The 23,449-nt window shown below is 41.6% G+C and overlaps 1 protein-coding gene across 6 annotated transcripts; it reads left to right on the forward strand.

The window, feature by feature from the left end:
- The first annotated feature begins 977 nt into the window (after positions 1 to 977).
- On the forward strand, positions 978 to 18,333 carry ATP23 (ATP23 metallopeptidase and ATP synthase assembly factor homolog). Of its 6 annotated transcripts, none has more exons than XM_026001812.2 (7): positions 4,620 to 5,811; positions 6,952 to 6,997; positions 7,688 to 7,769; positions 11,015 to 11,196; positions 11,582 to 11,719; positions 14,595 to 14,678; positions 17,885 to 18,333. In XM_026001812.2, the coding sequence occupies exons 5-7, from the start codon at positions 11,621 to 11,623 to the stop codon at positions 18,086 to 18,088; spliced, it is 387 nt and encodes a 128-aa protein (XP_025857597.1). In that variant the 5' UTR covers positions 4,620 to 5,811; positions 6,952 to 6,997; positions 7,688 to 7,769; positions 11,015 to 11,196; positions 11,582 to 11,620; the 3' UTR covers positions 18,089 to 18,333. The 6 variants fall into 6 exon arrangements, with proteins under 6 accessions (XP_025857592.1, XP_072598463.1, XP_025857597.1 ...); XM_072742363.1 differs by lacking the exon at positions 11,015 to 11,196 and adding an exon at positions 6,700 to 6,857 and having other exon boundaries at positions 5,448 to 5,562; XM_026001807.2 differs by lacking the exons at positions 4,620 to 5,811; positions 11,015 to 11,196 and adding an exon at positions 978 to 1,324.
- The last annotated feature ends 5,116 nt before the right edge of the window (positions 18,334 to 23,449 follow it).

The following is a 23,449-nucleotide window of genomic DNA, read 5'->3' on the forward strand; positions in this document are numbered from 1 at the left end:
TGAGCACAGGGTGTTATGCTATATGTTGGCAAATCGAACTCCAATAAAAAAAAAGATCCTCCAGGCCTTCCTTGTTGCTAAGATTTTAACAGCAATTATATCCTATATATGATACATACATACATACACATACACATATATGATATATATGATACAAACGATATATGATCGTTCCCAAATAAACTCAACTGTGTAAAAAATATATTTGTGCTGGGGAAAAAAGTGATAGATTATACATGAAAAATTTAAGTCCCTGCTGGGTAGTTGGGATGACTGGTGAGTTTTCTTTTTTCTTTTGTAATTTTCCTCAACTGTAAAAAAATGTACTTTGCTGTTAGAACACACTGCAATGTAATATTGCAACTGCCAACTTAGGTTTTCTAAAAGGCGGAAGAACATCAGAGAAGCGGCAGGAGACCCTGGGCCACACTTACTTGCAGGGCAACGCGCAAGAGCCAGGTGGGCGCGACCCAGGACAGGTGTTCCCGCCGCGGGCACGACCGGATAACCTCCTGATAGGACAGTCTTCTCTTAGGCCCTCAGGCCCTTTTCGCTCACCCCAAAGACCTCCGAGCATCTCAGCCTCTGCCGCTTAATCGCCTCAAACTGCGGAAAACCGCCAATCGCTTCTAGTTGCCCCGGTAACAGCCACCAACCCCCGCCCCGAGCCGCCCGGCTTCCGTAGGCCTTCCCAGAATGCCGCGCGCCGTATCTCTTCCGCTTCCGGTGGGGAGGGCAGGCTCCTTCCGGAAGTAGGGTCCTGTCTGACGGCGGCCGGTGGGGCCTCTGAGCGCCGAGGGCGACGGCGGCTGGTTTGTTGTTTCCCCGCGTTCAAAATGGCGGGAAAGCTGCGGAAAGGCTTTAAACTCACCGAATTCTTGTTGGCCTCGGTGGATGGATTAGACATTATTAAAGCGGAAAGACGCGCGGAAGGGGAGGTGGGCGGGGCCACGCGGTGAGGGTGTGGCGGGCGCTGCGGGGGCGCCTGCGGGATGACCCTGGGGCGTGTTGGCGGATCCAGCTCCCACCGCAGCAGAAGCCGAAAGATGGAAAGACCTTCGAGAGGATATGCAGCTTCGTATTTTGCTGCGAGATAAACAACTTCCAATATAAAAGCGACTGTGTTTTGCTTTAGAAAACGAAGAGAGGAAAAAAAAAAAAGAAAACGAAGAGAAGCCAAAAGAAAACGGGACACCCAAATCTGGTCCGCAGCGTGATCGCCGGGGTAGCCTTCCGGGCCCTTCCTGCCCCTTCCTGCGCATGTGGATCTGAAATTGCACAGTGGAAATACTGGTCATGCTGTTCTGGAGCTTAATTTTTATGAGTATACTTAGTTTATTTATTTTTAAGATTTTATTTATTTATTCATGAGAGACCAGAGAGAGAGAGGCAGAGACACAGGCAGAGGGAGAAGCAGGCTCCACGCAGGGAGCCCGACGTGGGGCTTGATCCTGGGACCCCGGGGTCACGCGGTCACGCCCTGGGCTGAAGGTGGCGCTAAACCTCTGAGCCGCCCGGGCTGCCCTGCGCTTCTCTGCTTATTCCTGTAGCTGAATAATATTTCAATAGTATTTCATGTGCTTACAGGCCCCATCTTCTCTATCTAGCCTTTCCTGAGTATTGCAGACTCATTTCAGTAACTGGTAATAGTATCGTTTTCTGTTTATGTTTTAGTTCCCTAACTAGACTGAAAGTTAGCTGTGTGGTCCTGGATAAATTATTCAATATTGGCTGAGCCCACTTTTTTTTTTTTAATCAGCAAAATAGTGATAATAAATTTGCAGGGTCGTAGTGGAGATTAGAAATAATGTTTCCAAGGTGAGCTCAATAAAAAGTGGCTTATTAAAACTATTATAACATTAGCAATCTGTACATAGGAGGTGTTTGTATGTCTAGATTTCAAATGACGTATAATCTTAGCGTGTCATCCAATTTGTTTATTTTTCATTTCTCCCCTTTTTTTTTCATTTCTCCCTTTTTTTAGTGCATTAGTTTTGCCCTTTTATGCTATTCTTTTAATGGCTATCCTTGTGATTACAACATGTATCCTTGACTAAATAGATCTGCTACAAATTAGTACTTTTATCACTTCCCAGTCAATACAAAGTTCATGTTGCTGCAAATGGCAAGATTCCATTCTTTTTTTATGACTGAAAAATACTCCATTGATTATTTATACCACAATTTCTTCATTCATTCATTGATGGACACCCAGATTGCTTCCATATCTTGGCTGTTATAAACAATAGTGCAGTGAATATGAGATGCACATTTCTTTTCAAGTTAGTGCTTTTGTTTTCTTTGGATAAATACCCAGAAGTGGAATTACTGGATCATATGGTAGTTCTATTTTTAATTTTTTGAGTAATCTATATTCTGTTTTTCATAGTGTGTTTACCAATTTACATTCCCATCAATAGTGCACAAGGGGTTTCTGTTCTCCATGTATTCACCAATACTTGTTAGCTCTCCTCTTTTTTTTTTTTTTTTAATTTTTTAATTTTATTTATGATAGTCACAGAGAGAGAGAGAGGCAGAGACACAGGCAGAGGGAGAAGCAGGCTCCATGCACCGGGAGCCCGATGTGGGATTCGATCCCGGGTCTCCAGGATCGCGCCCTGGGCCAAAGACAGGCGCCAAACCGCTGCGCCACCCAGGGATCCCTCTCCTCTTTTTGATAATAGCCATTCTAACAAGTGTGAGGTTATATTTCATTGTGGTTTTGATTTCCATTCAATCTAGATATTTATTAAGCACCCATGACATAAAGCACTGTTCATAATCTTCAAGGTCTCTTGAGCCTATATTATTTTTATATGTTTCTCACATGAATCATTTGTTACTCCTTAACCTCATCAGTTCTCTTATTGCTTCCTCAGTCTCTGCCATTATGCTTGGTCCCTCAGAGTAGGTGCTGAATAAACGTGTGAGCTAAACTGAGTAATTTAGTGGGAAAAAAGGGTCTGGGTGGCACAGTCAGTTGACTATCTGCTTTTGGCTCAGGTCATGATCTTAGGTTCCTGGGATCAAGCCCCATGTTGGGTCCCCTTTCCCCCTGCCCTTTCCCCTGCTTATGCTTTCTCTCTCAAATAAATAAATCATAAAAAAAATTTTAGTGGCAAAAGAGAAACACAAATTAGTTAAAACCTGGGTGGCTGTGATGAGAGTGATCACAGATGTAAAATGCTTTGTACATTTGGAGATCAGGAGAGGATAATTTTTTTAAAAGATTTATTTATTCAAGAGAGAGAAGGAGGCAGGGACATAGGCAGAGGGAGAAGCAGATTCCATGCAGGGAGCCCGATGTGGGACTCGAGCCTGGGACCCAGGATCACGCCCTGAGCCAAAGGCAGACGGTCGACCGCTGACCCAGGCGTCCCAGGAGAGAATAATTTTGATTAAGGTGTCTGGCAATGCCCTTTGGGGTAGGTAGACTTGATCAGGACCTGGATCATAAGGACTGAGGAAAGGGGCTTAAAGATGGTAGCGAGTTAAGGGATGGAGTTAGAAGTAAACTGGTCGTACTTTGTTAGCAGAAAGTTACTTGGGGTGGCAAGAGAGCAGGATGGGCCAACGGGCCCAGGGCAGGCAGGAAAAATTAGTTGGGTCTCACATTTGGAGGGTTTTGATATACCCAGTAATTATAATTGCAGCTTTCAAACGTTTATGAAAAGTACTGCTGTTTCCACGGCTTGGGACGTCAGAGAGATAGGCGGGGAGATGGCCCTCGGCCTGCTGTGGAAAGGGGTGGGGGCGCCCGAGATCGTCAGGGCGCGAGGGGCTCCTGGACAGTACTGAGGGCGGAGGGCCCGCGACGAGCCCCAGCCACCTTGCGAGGTCCGGACCGCCACGCCGAGGGTTGGCGGCCCGCAGCCCCGCAGCCCCGCGCCCTGTTGCTGCCGGCGCCTCCCGCCGCCCCGCCCCGCCCCGCCCCGCCCCGCCCCGCCCCGCCCCGCGCCGCCCCGCCCCGCCCCGCGCCGCCCCGCGTGCTGCCGGGCTCCGCGGCCCCGCGGCGCCAACGTCCTCAGCGGCGCTCTGCGGCCGGGGCCGGGGCCGGGGCCGGGGCCGGGGCCGGGGCCGGGCCCGCCGGGCGGAGGAGGATCTGGGCGGCTGGGGGCGGGAGGGCGCTTGGCGGTCCCAGGGCTCGTGCCGGCCGCCGCGGCGGGGGGCCAGAGCGGCCAGGCCCGGGCGGCATGGCGGGCGCGGCGGGGGGCCCGCAGCAGCAGCAGCAGCAGCAGCAGCGCGTCGCGTGCCAGGTGTTCCCCGAGCGGCGGGCCCAGCGGGGGTCCGGGCAAGGGCTCCTCTCCAGCGTCTTCTCCAGCGACCAGGGGTGCCAGCGGCTGCTCCTGAAGACGCTGGAGACAAGTAGGAGCGGGGCGGCGGCGGGTGGGCCCCGGGGCGGGCCGGAGGGCGGGCGGGCGGGAGGCCTCCGCGCTCGCGCAGCCGGGGCAGCGGGGGAGGGGGGGGGCGCAGCGGGGGGGCGACCGGGGTCCCGGGGCGGCGGCTTCCGAGCAGCCGCGTTCTGCCAGCTGCCCTTGGCTGGGAGGCGCTATTTTATTTAAATTTTATTTAATTATTTATTTTTTAAGATTTATTTTTATTTTATTGATTGATTGATTGACCGTGAGGCGTTCTTAACCTTCCTACGCCTGCCGGGCTGCCGAGGGTAGAAACCTCGGAAACGGACTATAAAATCGTGTGTGCGCACCAGAATGCGTTTTTCTGGGGAGAAAGTTCCTGACTCCGCCATAGTCTCGAAGAGGCCCGATCTCCAAAGGGTCCAGAAACTCTGCTGTGGGTTAAACCGGAGCTCGACTCCCTGCTGCCCGGGTCCTTCAGGTCGTGTCCCTGGAGTCCTGGGCCATAATACATTTGGCTCTATGATATAAACCAAAACGTAGAAAAAGAAAAGGAATCAAAATTGGGTGTTTTTTTTAAGTGTTGAAAGCAAAAAACAGGTGAGTAAAAAAAAAAAAAAGTAGTGAGAGATGAGAAAGGTATAGGTTACTGCTTTATTATCCTGCCCCCTCCTAAGAGTGTTAACAGTAAAATAATTATTAGTACTGAGTATTTTTTAGTGTATATCAGGTGTCTGGATATATGCTCACCATATATGCTCACACTTTACATTCATAAAACCTACTTCTCACAACCCTAAGAGAGAAATTTTTATCCCCCGACCCTTCCCTCTTTGTGTGTGCAGATCGGGATGGAGGGGATCAGGAAGTTAAGCCAGTCTTGAACACCGATAAGGGAAGGGATGTGAATTTGAACCCATGTCTAACTGCAGCCCATGCTCTTTCCACTGAGTTCCACTTCAAACCTCTAAAAGGCACAGCCCTGGTCCTTACTCATCTTTGAATTTCCCCACACCAGAACCTAGGAGGTGTTCCACACACATTTCCACGGGGATACAATCTCATCATTCCCATAACCCCGCTCCTCCTCCCCACTCCCTTTATTCCCCAGTATGCAGGTAACCTCAAGAAGATTGGAAAATCTTTGGGTGCTTAACTTTTGAACTGTGATTGGCAGCTATGAAGTAACCTTGCTTTAGGACAGGTAGGTTTAAGACTCTTAAGGAGTTAACAAATCTCTAGTGCAATGTCTCTGAGACTAGAGAAGTTGGGCAGCAGGTAGTTGTTTGTTTTTAATTTTACTTATTTATTCATGAGAGACACAGAGCGAGGCAGAGACACAGGCAGAGGGAGAAGCAGGGTCCCTGCGGGGAGCCTGATGCTGGACTCAGTCCCAGGACCCTGGGATTGAGACCTGAGCTGAAGGCAGATGCTCAACCGCTGAGTCGCCCAGGTGCCCCGGCTATTTGTCTATTTTATTAACACCTTTTAATTGTTGGAAAAATCCTTTCTTGTTCTGTAACTTCTACTCTTTGGTCCTCGTTCTGCCTTTAAAAAAAATATTGATGGGGGATCCCTGGGTGGCGCAGTGGTTTGGCGCTTGCCTTTGGCCCAGGGCGCGATCCTGGAGACCCGGGATCGAATCCCACATCAGGCTCCCGGTGCATGGAGCCTGCTTCTCCCTCTGCCTATGTCTCTGCCTCTCTCTCTCTCTCTCTGTGACTATCATAAATAAGTAAAAATTAAATAAAAATAAAAATAAAAAAATATTGATGGGATTTATTCCCACATGGCACTCCTTCAAATACTTGAAGCCATTGTGGTCCTAGTTAAGTTTTTTATTCTCCTTTCCAAATCCACAGCTCCTTTCTTCTTACTGATCGAAGGCCTGTACTGTTCTAGTTGCCTTCTCTCCATGGAAGAGCTTCCATTGGCAGTTCCTGTTTAGAGTGTGGTACTTAGGTCTACTGTTAGCTTGTGGTCTGACCAGGAAAGATGCCAGTGGGGCTACTTAACTACCTTCTTCTAATCTGGGTACCGTGCTGCAGGTCGTTTCTACGGATGTGACCCCAAATTCCCGCATTATTTCGGTATATGCTTTAATACAATGTTTTCAATCATGTAACTAAAAATGGGCTTTAAAATCATTTTTTATATTATTGAAGATGTTTAATAGTGCCCATCTTGATATTTGTATCAGTGTTTTATTTCATTAAAGACTTGTTTTTATGTTAACTTAAGCTGGTCTTTTCGTATCCATTTTTAACAATTTTAAGATGGTATTACTTCATTAAGATTTGTGCGTTACTTTTTTTTTTTTTTTTTTTTTTATTTATGATAGTCAGAGAGAGAGAGAGAGACAGACAGACAGAGGCACAGGCAGAAGGAGAAGCAGGCTCCATGCACCGGGAACCCGATGTGGGATTCGATCCCGGGTCCCCAGGATCGCGCCCTGGGTCAAAGGCAGGCGCCAAACCGCTGCGCCACCCAGGGATCCCTGTGCGTTACTTTTTGATAATATGCTGCTTTTTGGGTAATTTAATTGGTGCTATTTTTCTAATTAGCATACTTAATTGAATCAATATCTTTTTAGATCCTTATGTCAAACTTCTGCTTGATGCCATGAAGCACTCAGGTTGGTAAGTAATCTTTTTTATACTGCTCGTCTCTGTTCTGGTTGCTAAAAACATGAAAACCCCAAACTGGAGCTACTTGAAGTTTTTCACTTTAGGCCACAAAGCCTTTTCCATATGGTAGGTGGTGATGGGCTATTCTTTCCAGGCAGGTGGTGGTCTCTTCCTACATCTTCTGCCCTAACTCTTAAGTGTCTGGCTCTACCATTATCTCCAGTGTTTAGTAAAGACCACATGTAAAGTCTTATAAATAATTACTGAACCTGGCTTTCCCGTTCTTCCAGCCTCAGCCTTGTCCTTCATGGAGAAGAAATCTCAGCTTGTTAGGTAGGAGCCTTCCAGGTGTTGTTTAACTTTGAGGAGATTAGAGGAGGTGACCTCTGAGGTCCACTTCTTAACCTCCTGGCCTGAGGGTAGCAACTCTAGCATATTTCTAATGCGGTCTTAATCAGTGGACCAAATGCATTATGGGATCATGTCATGGAAGTTGATCTAGGACAGATTTTGCAGGGATGATTTCCTTATTTCACAGATGAGAAAACTTAGTCGTGAAGGTTTCCCAAGGTTTCTTATGTGTTAGTGGTGGAGGGAGTGTTGATTATGTGGAGCTCCTGATTCCTCGCCCAGGGCTTTTCCCCCTGAACCACATGCACACTGATTTGGACGCTGTTTCTTTAATCCTCTCTTGCCTTTTAGTGCTGTTAACAAAGAAAGACACTTTTCTTGTGAAGACTGTAATGGCAATGTCAGTGGAGGTTTTGATGCTTCGACATCTCAGGTAGGCATTTTTGCCAAGTTGTTCTCTTTCCCGATAATTGCTAACACCTTGGCATGTTGGCCATTCTTTTCGGCCACTAAAATGAATTAGTTACGGTTCTCACTCTTAAGGAGCTTATGTTCTCACAGGGGAGATAAGACAGTCATAAAGTTTGAGGCAGGTTAAACTATTATTAGGGGATGTGGTTACCATAATGGGACAGTGATGTGATTGCAAAATACCCACAGATTCAGCAAGTGCATATAAAGCTGCTTCAGGGGCAAAGAAGATGAAGACTGTTGCCCGAAGAAGGGGTAGCATGAGCAAAGGTGGTGTGTTGGGAAAGGACAAGGTGTATTTGGGGAGTGGCACGTTGTTTAGTGTAGCTGGGGGGCAGGAATGTGTGGGGAATATGGGGAAATAGAATTGGAAAGAAAGGTAAGCCATATGGTAGGAGGCTTTGAATACTGAACTAAAGAGTTTTACCTTTACCTGGTGAGAAGGGATATACGTTTAAATATTTTTGATTAGGGGAATAAGTTTCTCATCTGGAAAATATGGGTAATGATTATATCTATCTTATAGTATAGTCATGAGAATTAAATGAGATACTTTGTGTAAGGTGGTTATCATAGTAAGCCTAGTGAAGTGTTCAATAAATATTAGTTTTAAGTAATTGGAGGGTTTTGACAGCATCTTGGAGTTGGTAGAAGAATTAGGACCTGTGATGAGGGTGGATGAAGTTTTCATAAGTAACTCTTTCCATCTTGAACATATAACCCTGTTTAATGATACTTAGTTGTTTCTTCCTGGGGAATTGTACATGTATTTTGGTTACTTATAGCTGCTTCACAGTAATCATGAGAAAAAGAAACATGGCATAAGAGCATAAGAGTGAAAGGTCTCGGTTTTGGAGTCTGGTAGAGTTGAGTTCAAATCTAGTTCCCCTGCTTATTAGCTGTGGGGCTTGGGCAAGTTATTTGCATTATTCTCAGTTTTCTCATTTGGAAGCTGATAATAATAATAATACGTATAGCTTTCAAAATGGGTCTAGGTGAATTCATTTCCCCCTTGGGGTTAAATAGAGTGGACATTTTGAACTTTTATCTTCTCAGCAGTGTTGAGCATAGTTGTGCACTCTCTCCTTTTATTTTCTTTCTTTTTTTTTTTTTAAGATTTTTATTTATTTATGCATGAGAGACACACACACACACACACAGAGACAGGGAGGCAGAGACACAGGCAGAGGGAGAAGCAGGCTCCACGCAGGGAGCCCGATGCGGGACTTGATCCTGGGTCTCCAGGATCCCGCCCCGGGCTGAAGGCAGGTGCTAAACCGCTGAGCCACCCCAGGGCTGCCCATCTCTTTTTATTTTCTTAAGTTATATTTGTATTATGAGCTGTCTCATTCATACAGAAGAGTAAGAAACCTGTATGTATGCTTTTGGTCATAGTAATAAAATGAATCCCTGTCTAACTGCCACCCAGATTTGAGAAATAGAACACTGCCAGGACTTCAGAAGATTGTGTGCCCCTCTTGGACTACATTTCCTTTCCCTTTTTTAGTCTGACTCTTGTGATAATCATTTCCCGCTTTTCTGAATGGTTTAACATCTCTGTGTACAGTCAAACAACATGTTATTTAGTTGCCTTGCTTTGAAGTTTTATACATGGAATGCTTTGAGCTCTATGTGATACTTTGTGGTTTTGTGAAATCATATGGTATATAGTCTTCTGAAACAAATATTTTGTTGAGTGTGGTGAGATTCTTCTATTTTGTTGTACAACACCTTTAGGTAGTTGGACTGCTGTATACTATTCCACTGTATGCCTGTACTGCAGTTTACTGTATTTAATATTGTTTCTGACTGTTGTTATGAACAATGCTGCTGTGAGTATTTTTCACCTTTTCTCCGGGTGCACATGTGCAAAAGTTACTCTTGAGTATATGTCTAGGAGCAGAATTGCTGGGTCATATAGTTTGCATACACTTGATTTCAGTGGTGATAATGCCAGACACTTTCTTCCCCTCGTTTCCAGTATACGACACTCTGCTGGTTACTCCTGTGCTAGCTCACCTTCCTGTGTCAGCTGTTAAATGTTGAAATCTCTTAATCCTTGTGTTAAATCCTCTTCTTTTTTTGCTCTATTCTCTGCCAAGGGGATCTCATTTATTTTCCTAGGTCGGAGCTCTCTTTTAGCTTCACATCTGTATACTCAAATGCCCACTTAATACCTACCTAATATCTAATTGTGAGGCCCCTGAGACCTCACAAATTTGTCCAAGTTCAAACTGATGGTTTATACCATCCCTTGTCCCCACCCAACCTGGTGTTGTAGTTTTGCATATCTCAGTGAATGGTACCACTATCTATCCTATTACCCAAGGCAGAAATGTAGAGATCATCCTTGCACCTCTGATTCCCTTCCCATATCTCATATCCATCACCAACTTTTGTCCAACTTACTACCTAAATATTTTTTGAGGTATCCTATTATCCCTGCTCAGATACCATTATCTCTTGCCTAGAACACCTCCTTAGTCTTGAGCTAGTCTCTCTCTACATCCAGTTTTGGTCATCTTCTGCTTATTTTTCCAACTATAGTCAAAAGGGTAAAAACAAACAAAAGGATTCCCCTGTTCCACTCTTCCCTTTCAGTGACTACCCACTATTCTCAGGATAAGATGATAGGGCTCTAGCCAAACTCACCAGCCTTATTTCGTGCCTGTCACTTACAGTTCTGTGCTACAGCAGTGCAGGCCTGTTTTCAGCGTCTCAGACATTCTATTCCTTCAGTGCCCCTTGCCTTTGCACAGGTTGCTTGGTCTGAAATGCTCCCTTCCCCACCTCTCAAATTTAACTTGTTCTCATCGATGAGATCCCAATTTAAACATTCCTTCTGCAGAGATGCCTTTTCCAATCCTCTAGACCAGATCAGGCATTCTCATTGTATGCACTCATGACATCCTGGGTTTTTCTTCGTGACAACTGTCATTGCATGTCTTTAAACATTTTGGTAAATATTTGATTAATTTCTAGTGCCATTAGAAGATTATACATTATTAAATTATAATTACAGATGATAAATTATAAATAAGACTCTGAATCTACTAGTAGGTTGTAAGAAATATTAGTTGAAAGATGAATGTTGGATGAATGTATATAAAATATCTGGCACATACCCTGATGTCTGGCACATAGTAAGTACACCACAAGTGGTAACTATTGTTATTAGGATCCCTCATGTCTTTATTATTCTTATAGGGTCCTGCTCAGTGTGCTGTTGGCTTTTTGCACTTCTTTTGAAGGTCTTTCTGAGGATTTTCCCTGGCAATTCTAGTAGAATGAGACAGTGGTGGTCATTCATTGTTGATTCATTGCTCATTCAGAAACTTGATAAGAAGCAGTTTACATGTATTCTCATTTAATTCTCACAATTGTATGAGGTAGGTACTCTAATTATCTCCTTTTTATGGTTGAGGAAACCAAGGCACAGAGAGGTTAAGAAACTTGCCCAAGGTCACCGAGTTAGTAAGGAGTGGGGCTGGAGTTTGAATCTGCTTCATTCCAAAGCCCACTCCTAATATGATGCTGTGGAGTCCAGCAGCCCACTGAGGATGGCATTTAAGTGCTATTGTAGTTCAGAGAGAAGAGGGAGAAGTTGGTCACTGGGAAGGTTTGTTGGAGCATGTATGTTAGGACCAGGCCTTGATGGATGGATAGGTGTGGGGTTGGAGGAGAAGGTGGGTGGATGAGATAGAGAAGATGGGATTTACAAAATAGAGTAGATGTTAGAAATAATGGAACTTCTCTTATTTTGGTGCCTCCTAGATTGTTTTGTGCCAGAACAACATCCGTAATGAGGCCCATATGAACAGAGTGGTCACCCACGAGCTCGTTCATGCGTTCGATCACTGTCGTGCTCATGTCAACTGGTTCACTGATGTCAGACATTTGGCCTGCTCAGAGGTGAGTTTTATTGTAAAAGATACTTTTTTCTCCAGGAACACTCTTAAATTTGAACATTTAATTGAAATACAATGCTTAAGACTCTACCTTTGCCCCTCATCCCCCCCTCAAATATTCATGAGAGACAGAGAGAGAGGCAGAGACACAGGCAGAGGGAGAGGCAGCCTCCATGCAGGGAGCCCGATGTGGGATTCCATCTTGGGACTCCAAGATCACGCCCTGGGCTGAAGGCAGGCACTAAACCACTGAGCCATTCAGGCGTTCCTAAAAAATAAATCTTAAAAAAACAAAACAAAACTTAATTGAAGTATGATTTACTTAAACATACTCCTCTTCTTCTGTCATAGTTCCATGTTACCCTTAGATTTTCTTTCTTTCTTTCTTTTTTTTTTAAAGATTTTATTTGTTTATTCATGAGAGACATACAGAGAAAGAGGCAGAGACACAGGCAGAGGGAGAAGCAGGTTCCATGCAGGGAGCCCGACATGGGACTCGATCCGGGACTCCAGGGTCAGGTCCTGGGTTGAAGGCGGCGCTAAACCGCTAAGCCACCTGGGCTGCCCCTTAGATTTCCATTTTTAACTCCTGAATACACCTTTGCAATACAACAAGAGATATTTTAAGTATCTTCTTAGAATTGTCTTAATTATAACCTTTAAATCCTAATAATAGTAATGACTTTATAATAACCATTTTTAATTAAATAACCATTTTTGGTATATAATATATATAGTATAGCATGATATATAATACAAAAATATATATAAAGTAATATGATAACCATTTTTTTAAAAAAAATTATTTATTTATTCATGAGAGACACACACACACAGAGAGGCAGAGACACAGGCAGAGGGAGAAGCAGGCTCCATGCAGGGAACCTGATGTGGGACTCGATCCTGGGACTCTGGGACCACGCCCTGAGGAATGGCAGATGCTCAACTGCGGAGCCATGCAGGTGTCCCTATGATAACCATTTTTAACCATTTAACCAAATAAGCATTTTTCCTGTGGAGTAAACTATAAATGTAAAAACTAATGCTGGTTAACACTGGCTGGGGACTGTATGCCAAACACTGTTCCTTTTGTGGATTCTTACTGAGTCTTCTCAACAGTCTATCCAGGTAGATGCTATGATCTCATGTTCTACATGTTGAAAGGGAGACATTTATTGAGGTCCATGGTTAATAAGTGGCAGAGGCAGGATTACAACCAGGATTCTTTTTTTTTTTTTTTTTAAGATTTTATTTATTTGAGGGAGAGACAGTTAGTGACAGAGAGCACAAGTGAGGAGGAGAGGAAGAAGCAGGATCCCCATTGAGTGGGGAGCCCGAAGAGGGACTCAATCCCAGGACCCCGGGATCATGACCTGAGTCAAAGGCAGACATTTAACTGACTGAGCCACCCAGGCGTCCCACAACCAGGGTTCTTAACCAGCCTGCTGTCTGCCTTCTGTAGGCAAAGCTCCTTGCTTGCTCTAGAGTAAAACATTTAGTCTCAAAAACATATAAAAAGTTTATTGTTCAGCACTTTGGATTGCTCTCAGAAGGGCAGTATATTTATGCTCTTAGAGAGACATATGTATTTAATACTTGCATTTCATTAGTTGAGGAGTGCAGTGTGCTGAGAAGTAAAAAAAAAAAAACTAATATAAATTTAAGCTTATACTTTATAACTTGGGTTATTTTTCTTTCCCTTGAAACTAATAAGCAGCCCCACTGCATTTAATTATAACTCATATTATTTGGAGAGTAGACTGAAACCTGAGTTTTTAAATAGATCTCTCTTGGGTGTTATGAGAATTAATGCCTGTTAGCTAGTTACAGTGTGTTAAGTGCCTTCCACTCCTCAGAGGAATGAGACCATGTTATTGTAGAAGTAACAGGAAGTGGGCCATTCTGTTTGCAGTATGTCAGCAAAAATGTGGCCAGTTTGGCAGTAGCATCTATGTAGGTAGTTCTAAGACTTTTTTTTCATCTATCAAAGCTAAAATTTACCTTAAAAATATAGTGAATTAGAAAATATATCCTAACTTCAGGCTGTTCTGCCTGACCAGTTTGGAATGTTCTTGTTCTTGGAATGTTCTTGGTTAAGTTCAAGAACTTAATTTTTCATAGGACAATTGAGGCCCTGGAGGAAAGCATGAATTTACAGAGGTTTAAGAAGGTTCCAGGAGAGTTTCAGTATTTTGGGCTAAGGGCAGGAGGTTCCTATTCTTAAAGTGTCTTGGATACTGATGTGTTTAATTTTAAGCTTACGTTGAAATTCAGTTTGTAGATCTTTGGAAGAATGCTTTCTTGCAGTCCTTTTGGTAATTTCTAGAAATGTTTGTATCTCATAGAGAACATGGACTTTTCCACTCTGAGGTCCAACTTTCTGACTTTTGGTTTCAAAAGAAATTAGTTCTTTCAATAAGATTACAGTGTAAAGTTTTGAAGATTCCCTTTGATAAATGATTGACCCTCTCCCGACCCACAGTTTATTTTGCATTGTCTAGCCCATGGATATCAGCTCTTTTTCTTAATGTAGTCTTATGTCAGAGTTTAAAACATTCTTTAAAAAAAGTCCTGTGGAGGGGATCCCTGGGTGGCTCAGCGGTTTAGCGCCTGCCTTTGGCCCAGGGCACCATCCTGGAGTCCCGGGATCGAGTCCCACGTCAGGCTCCCGGCATGGAGCCTGCTTCTCCCTCCTCCTGTGTCTCTGCCTCTCTCTCTCTCTCTCTATGATAAATAAAAAAATAAATCTTTAAAAAAAAAAAAAGTCCTGTGGATACTCTATTCCTAGAAAGGCATGTTACTTTTAAATTCTTTTACAGAGTTTTTACAGAGCACAAGCACTTACTTTCTTTCTGTTTGCCTCTCTGTCTTTGTGATAGGTTCGAGCTGCTAACCTTAGTGGAGACTGCTCACTTGTAAATGAAATTTTCAGGTTGCATTTTGGATTGAAACGACATCATCAGGTAAAACTAACATATGAAATCACTTACCCTCCAGAGTGCTGTGAGTGGAAATAATGCATAAAGAGAAGTACATTTGGTATTTGAAATGTGAAAGAACTACTGTGGAAACAATTCAGAATATATACTGTTTTTGCCAAACAGATGGAATTTAGTTCTACTTTTTAATTACAGGCAAGCTGTGTGACTCAGTGAGAGACTTTAATAGTGAAAAGAACTATATGATCTTGTTCTTGGGATCCTTTTGGAAGCAGGTGGATGAAGAGTGGACACAAAATCACAGCCTGTCTAACTTTGATCCCCGCAGTCCTGGACTTCTATTCTGCGACTCCCACAGTATTCCTGAGACAAAAAAGTAGTACTTTTCAGAACAGAGACTACCCTGCAGCACAGGTTATGGCTGCGTATTAATGTGCCTTTAAAGGCTGTACGACATAATAGCAAAGCTTTGAAGTAGCACAGACTTGACTATGATAAGTCTCTCCTCTTTTTCCCTTGGGTAGCAGCAGCAGAAAGTGAATAGAACAGGGGTGCCTGGGTGGCTCAGTTGGTTAAGTGTCTGCCTTTGGTTCAGGTCATGGTCCCAGGGCCCTGGGATCAAGCCCCATGTCAGGCTTCCTGCTCAGTGGGGAGCCTTCTTCTGCCTCTGCCACTGCTCCCCTTGCTGTGCTTTCTCTCCCTCTCTGTCTCTGTCAAATAAATATATAAAATATTAAAAAAAGGAAAATGAATAGAACTAGCAACAGGTTGGAAACTATGTGGAGGTAGTAGGGGCTCAGTTGAGGGAGAACAGTCTGAGAGAATGGAGTCCCTGCTTTTGTACAGCATGTACCCCAGAGATACAAACATCAGTTACCATAACCGATGGTAAAATATGGTAGACTCACATAGTTTTAGCAGAAACTTATATTACATTTGGAAAGAAGTAAGCCTGAACTGTGGTGCCTCCCAAACTTGTAGCTCCAGGAGACAACTTTTTACCATCTTTTTTTTTTTTCCCCCCCTGGAAGGGAGAAATTTCCTCTTAGTGGCAATTGCTGTCATAATTCCTTATGGCTCATCCTCTCTTTCTTACTCTTTTATGCCTGGGGTTTATTTTTAAAATCAATGTTTAGTGTAATTTAGGTCGAGAAGCACTGATTTATATTCTAATAGTAGTGAGCATCTCCAGCTCAGGCATGCTGCCCAGGGTGAAGTGAAGCAGGAAACACATGTAGAAAATGAATGAATGACAGATTATTTTTCATGAAAAGGTTAGATGTCCTTCTTTTTAACTTTAGTTTGGGCTTGTGGAGAAATAAATGGATTTAAAGCTCTCCAAGAATTGGAATGATAAGACCTTCTGTTTCTTAACATATTTAGAATACTGAGAGATTCTAGCCAATTACTATGTAACTAGATAATTTATTTTCTTAGGTAGACAATTTAATACCTATGCAAAGAACAGGAAAAAAAAAAAGTTGTTTGATTTTTTTTCTCCTGAAAAATCAAAACACCCTCAGATTTTGTGTATATGTATGTGTAGCTTCCTAATGCCTCCATGGGACATGCAGGAAAGGTTATCTAGTATTAGTCAACTGGAAAGTAAAGGAAGAAAAAGGCATAGAAGTAAAGTATATTTTAAATCTATTTAAATTTTATTTTATTTTATTTTTTATTTTTTTTTTCTATTTAAATTTTATTAAAAATCCAGCCAGAACCTTATCTGTAGTTTTGTGTGTTTGTTCGATTTTTGCAAATTGGGAGTTACTGTTTGTTGGACTGCCTACAACTTCAGAGAATGACATCTGGAGAAGATGAAAAAATGGAGGTCTTACTTATACCTAAATAATTTTAGATTGAGCTAAAAATATTCTATAATTTAAGAGTTATGTTTCTACTTCTACTTAGAATGACAGAAATTAATAAAATGTGGAAGGGAGTTAATTCTTTTTTTCCATTTATTTTTTAAAATTTAAATTTACATATTAATTAACATATAGTGTATTACTGGTTTCACAGGTAGAGCTCAGTGATTCATCAGTCTTATATAATACCCAGTGCTCATCACATCACATGCCCATCACCCAGTTACCCTATCCCTCTACCCCCTCCCCTCCAGCGACCCTCAGTTTATTTCCTATGATTAAGAGTCTCTTGTCGTTTGTCTCCCTCTCTGATTTCATCTTATTTTTCCTTCTCTTTCCCTGTGATCCTCTGTTTTGTTTCTTAAATTCCACAGATGAATGAGATCATATGGTAACTGTCTTTCTCTGATTGACTTATTTTGCTTAGCATAACACCCTCTAGTTCCATCCATGTCATTGCAAAATGGCAAGATTATATATATATATATATATATATATATATATTTATTTTTTTTAAACTATTCTTTTTTTTTTTTTTAACTTTTTATTTTATTTATTTATGATAGGCACACAGTGAGAGAGAGAGAGAGAGAGAGAGGCAGAGACACAGGCAGAGGGAGAAGCAGGCTCCATGCACCGGGAGCCCAACGTGGGATTCGATCCCAGGTCTCCAGGATCGCGCCCTGGGCCAAAGGCAGGCGCTAAACCACTGCGCCACCCAGGGATCCTATATATATATTTTTGATGGCTGAGTCGTATTCCATTGTATATAAATCCTACATCGTTATGCATTCACCGTTATGCATTCACCGTTATGGACATCTGGGTACTTTCCATAGTTTAGCTATTGTGGACATTGCTGCTATAAACATTGGGGTGCAGGTGCCCCTTCAGATCACTACATTTGTATTTTGGGGGTAAATACCTAGTAGTGCAATTGCTGGGTTGTAGGGTAGCTCTATTTTCAGCTTTTTGAGGAACCTCCATACTGCTTTCCAGATTGGCTGCACCAGCTTGCATTCCCACCAACAGTGGAAGGGGGTTCGAAAGGGATTTAATTCTGATTATGGGACGGCCCGGGTGGCTCAGTGGTTTAACGCCTGCCTTCAGCCCAGGGCCTGATCCTGGGGACCCAGGATCGAGTCCCATGTCGGGCTCCCTGCATGGAGCCGAGCCTGCTTCTCCCTCTGCCTCTCTCTCACTCTCTCTCACTCTCTCTCGATCTCTCTGTGTGTCTCTCTCATGAATAAATAAAATCTTTAAAAAAAAATATGATTATGGTCAGACATTATATAAAATGTCATTATTTCGTGATGAAATTGCCACATAAAGTTAAAGCCACATACTTTTCTTTTTCCTTAGACTTGTGTGCGAGACAGAGCCATTCTTTCTATCCTGGCTGTTAGGAATATCAGCAAAGAAGTAGCCCAAAAGGCTGTTGATGAAGTTTTTGAATCTTGTTTCAATGACCAGGAACCTTTTGGAAGGATCCCACATAACAAGACTTATGCAAGATATGCACATAGAGACTTTCAAAATCGTGATCGGTATTACTCAAATATATGAAGACAATGACATTTTATATTATGGAGCTTCTGTGATCATGAAGAAAATATGGTTCTTAAGTGGACAAACATATAAAATATAAATGATCAATTAAATAGAGATAAAACACAGAAAATACTGATTGTAGCATACAATCAGAAAAAAGTAACTGTGGTAAAAGGGAAACTGCCTTAAACTCCAAGGCAAAAATTGTAACTTTATAGTTAACCATTTGATAAATAAGGCAAATAAATTACATTTTTGTATTTTCTGTGTTATACTTGTGTTTTTTATTATTTGTGTGTTTTTTTAAGATTGTGAGTTGTTTTTGTTACATATTAAAATTTGGTTATGAAAACTGTGAAATGTGTCCTTATATGAGGTTGACTACTGTTGATATATGAAGGTGACTACTGTTGGTATTTACATTAAACGTAAAGAAAAATGTACTGATTTTATTATAGGATGTTTATCGAGATGTTATGGTAAAAAATGCAAAGAATGAAAATTGGGAATGATTCATTCTATGATCAATGCCTCCCTTCTCCCTCTTCTTTCAACATATATGTGGGGACTATATACGTGACTTAATTTTCTGAGGACAGTCCTGATTAGATTTTTCTTTTGTAAAGGCAGTGCATTAAATTTATAATGTAATTGAGGTTAATTTTTATGTATGTATAAGATTTTTCGTATAATCATTCTCAAATCTTTTGTCAGGCCCTGTGTCTTAGTTTTAGATTCAGAAAACACGTTATCTATTCCCCTTAACTGAGAGCTGCATCTTCCACCTGTCCCTGGCAAATGTCTCCTGGCCTATGTCCAGACTGAAAGACAGTGATTCCTGTGTGCTTATTAAGGGTTTAAAGACAAGGAAGTTGGCAGGATTATTTCTTGTGAGCTAAAATTTGATTAAATTGTAAAGTGATACCCAAGCTTGATAACTTACTAAACATTAAAAACAATGTTTGAGGATTCTGGGAAGACAGCAGAGTAGGAAACAACAGAAATCTGTCTCCCCACCTAGACAAAATTACACTGGCAGATTCTTATATAAATATTCTGAAACTTGAGCCTGAAGGCTCCTAACTTGGAGGGAAAGGCTTAGGTGGTAAATTGTCAATTTTGGTCAGTTGCAGCTCTTAGCCTAGTACAGTAGCCCCATCTCAGAGCACTCTGCCCTGTGGCAGACGGCTGTATGTATGTTCCTGGAGTAGCTTGTGCACAGACTGTGGAGCCAGCATGGGCAAAAAGCACCCTGTCTTACATGTATTTGGGACTTGCTCTGATTGCTGCTTCTAAACATAGAGGTTCAAAGAGAGGTGGTGACATTGTTGTACCCCCCTTCCATTTTTGCAAACTACTTTCCATCCAGCTGAAGTGACTTTCAGGGTCTTTAAAGGGCTGGTGCCTTTTTTTGTTCTTGTTTTTGTTTTTTGGTCCTTCATTTTCCCCTTTGGTATCAGACATTGAAAATTAGACCATTGAAAAACAATGGCAGGAGCGCCTGGGGGGCTCAGTCAGTTAAGCACCTGCCTTCAGCTCAGGTCATGATCCCAGGGAATTGGGATAGAGCCCTGAGCAGGGAGCCTGCTTTTCTCTGTCCCTCTGCCACTCCCCCTGCTTGAGCCTTGTTGTGCTCGCTCTCTCAAATAAATAAATAAATAAAATCTTAAAAACAAAAACAAAAACAAACCCCACCCAGATGGAAAACAATGGCATATACAGGGGGAGTAAGGAAGTCATCAGGCATGTCTGGGGAAAGGCACAGGCTCAGAAAAATACAAGACCCGAGTTTACACCTCAGGCTGATCCTTGACACAGAGACAGCCTGTACCAATTGAAAGCAAAACCAAAAACTAAAACCCAAAGCAACAGCTAGCTCTGGGGAAGCAGAGAATCTGATTTCCAGAGTTACCACATTATTAGATTCGAATGTCTAGTTTTCAACCCCCAAAATCACAAGGCATACAAAGGATACACAAGATACACACAAGAAAGTATGGCCCATTCCAAGGAGAAAATAAACTAACAAACTTGCCCTGGAAAAAACTGATGGTGGATTTAGCAGACAAAGAGTTTAAAACAACTGTCTTAAAGATGCTCAAAGAACTAAAGGCAAATGTGGAGAAAGTCAAGAAATGATGTACAAACAAAATGGAAATATCAATAAAGAGAAAAAACCAAAAAGACCTAGAAAGTACAATAACAAATGACAAAAATCCACTTGAGGGATTCAAAGGCAGATTTGGGCAGGCAGAAGAAAGAATCCGTAAACTTGAAGAAAAGGAAAATTATTGAGTCTAAGGAACCAAAAGAAACAATATTGAAGAAAATGGAACAGAGCATAAGATACATTCTGAGAGATACAATCAAGTTGGCCAACATATGCATGGTGGAAGTCCCAGAAAGAGAAGAGAGAGAGGCAGAGAGAATATTTGAAGAAATAATGGTTTGTAACTCCACATTTTCTTTTCTATATATATTAGATACTAATACATTAAAAAAGTTATTAGTTTGTGTTTGGGTCACACAATGAATAAATGTGTAATTCTGTGGCAGCAACAACTGAAAAAGATAAAGACAGTTTTAAAGGAGTGGAATTTTTGTATGTTGTTGAAGTTAAACTGGTATAAATTCAAAATAAAGAGTGTTAAAACTTTATGATGCTAAATATAATCCCCATGGTAACTACAGCAAAATAGCTATATGATATACACAAAAGGACATGAAAAAGGAATTTAAATGTTTCATTACAAAAAAATAAAGAGTAGTGCTGTACATGGGAGACAAAAAAGCATATTTTAATTAGAAAAATATGTAGCAAGACGTCTCAGGTAAATTTCCTCTTATCAGTAATTATTTTATTATTATTATTATTATTATTTTTAATTTTTATTTATTTATTTATTTATTTATTTATTTATGATAGAGAGAGAGAGAGAGGCAGAGACACAGGCAGAGGGAGAAGCAGGCTCCATGCACCAGGAGCCCGACGTGGGATTCGATCCCGGGTCTCCAGGATCGCGCCCTGGGCCAAAGGCAAGCGCCAAACTGCTGCGCCACCCAGGGATCCCAGTAATTATTTTATTATTTTAACAGATTGTATTTATTTATTTTAGAAATAGCATGAGTGGGGGGAGGGGCAGAGAGAGAATGGCAAGCAGACTCCATGCTGAGCATGGACCTCCAGGCGGGGCCCAATCCCATGACCCTGAGATTATGACCTGAACCAAAATCAAGAGTTGTATAGTCTGAGTCACCCAGGCGCCCCTCAGTTATTATTTTAAATGTAAGTGAATTAAACTCTCCAATCAAAAGATTGGCAAGATACTGGCAAAATGGATTTAAAAAAAAAATAGCCCAACTATAAGATGTTTACAATAGCCTCAGCTAGGATGCAAACACAAATAGATTAAAAGTGAAATGGTGGAAAAGGAATTCTATGCAAATAGTAACCAAAAGAGAGCAGGGTTGGCTATACTAACAGACCAAATAGACTGTAAATCAAAAAAGTTTACAAGAGAGACACGCGGGTGGCTCAGTGGTTAAGCATCTGCCTTTGGTTCAGGTCGTGATCTTGGAGTCCTGGGATCGAGTCCTATGTCAGGCTCCCTCTAGCCTGCCTCTCCTGTGTCTCTCATGAATAAATAAAAAATCATTAAAAAAAAGTTTACAAGAGACAAAGAAGGATATTATATATTAATAAAAGCTTCAGTAGAGCAGGAAGATATAACATTTACATGTCTAATAACAGACCACCAAAATAGGTGAAACAAAAGAGACATAGTTAAAGGGAGAAATAGACAGTTCTACAATAATAGCTGGAAACTTCACTGCCGCACTCTCAATAATGGGTAGAACAGCCAGATAGAAGATAATCAAGTAAACAGAGGACTTGAACCACAAAATAAACCAACTGGATCTAACAGACATACACAGAACACTAACCAACAGCACGCACCTTCTTCTCAAGCGACGTGAGGTTATTTTCCAAGGTAGACTCTATGTTAGGCCACAGACTAGTATATCAATATATTTTAAAAGATATCATATAAAGTAGAATGAAAGGGATGAAAGTAGAAATCAATAGCAGAAGGACAATTGAAAATTTACAAATTTGTGAAAATTAAAGAACACGCACACAACCAATGGATCAAAGAAGAAGTCACAGGGAAATTAGAAAATACTTAAGGCAAATGAAAACAAAACCACAAAATAACAAAAATTATAGGGCACAGAATAAGCAGTGCTTATGTTTACAGCTATAAATATTTATGTTAAAAAACAAGAAAAATCTCAAATTGGCAACCTAGCTTTACAACATAAGGAACTAGATAAAGAAACTAGACCCAAAGTTAGCAGAAGGAAGGAAATAGTAAAATTAGATAAGAGACCAGTGAAATAGAGAATAGAAAAATAATAGAAAAAATTAATAAATCCAAAAGATCAACAAGATTGACAAACCTTCAGCTAGATGGACTGAGAAAATAAGAGAGACTTCAAATTACTAAAATCAGAAAGTGAGAATATTACTACCAAACTACAGGAATAAAAAAGATTATGAGAGGACTGTGGACAAATGTACACACACATATTGGATCACCTAGATGAAATGGACAAATTCCTAGAAATGCAACACCAAATAATAGAAACATCTGATTAGACTTAAACTAGTAGGGAGATTGAATCTGTAACAAAAAATCTTCCGACAGGGGTCCCTGGGTGGCTCAGTCAGTTAAGGGTCTGCCTTCGGCTCAGGTCATGATTCTGGGATCCTGGGATGGAGCCCTGCCTGGGGCTCCCTGCTCAGCAGGGAGCCTGCTTCTCTCCCCCCTCTGCTCCCTGAATCCCACCCCCCACTCATGCTTTCTCTACTGCATGCACTCTCTCTCAAATAAATAAATAAATAAATAAATAAATAAATAAATAAAATCTTAAAAAAAATCTTCAAAGTAAAACCCTGGACCTGTTGACTTCTCTAGTGAATTCCATCAAACATTTAAAGAAGAGCTAATACCAATACTTCTCAAACTTGTCCAAAAAAATTTGAGAGGAGAGTATACTCCCCAACTTATTCTGAGGCAGAATTATCCTGATACCAAAGCCAGACAAAGACATTATAATAAAAGAGAAATATAGACCAAAATCCCTTATGAGCATCGATGAAAAGATCTTCAGAAAAATACTAGCAAACTGAATTCAGCAGCATATTAAAAGGAACACATACCATGACCAGATGGGATTTGGTCCTGGAATGCCAGGATAGTCTAACAGGTGAAAATTGATCAATGTAATACACCAAATCAACAAAATAAAGGGAAAAAGCCCACATGGTCATCTCAATTGATGCAGAGAGAGCATTTGACAAAATTCACCACC

The sequence above is a fragment of the Vulpes vulpes genome, chromosome 16 (assembly GCF_048418805.1).
Source record: "Vulpes vulpes isolate BD-2025 chromosome 16, VulVul3, whole genome shotgun sequence".
Taxonomy (NCBI): Eukaryota; Metazoa; Chordata; class Mammalia; order Carnivora; family Canidae; genus Vulpes; species Vulpes vulpes.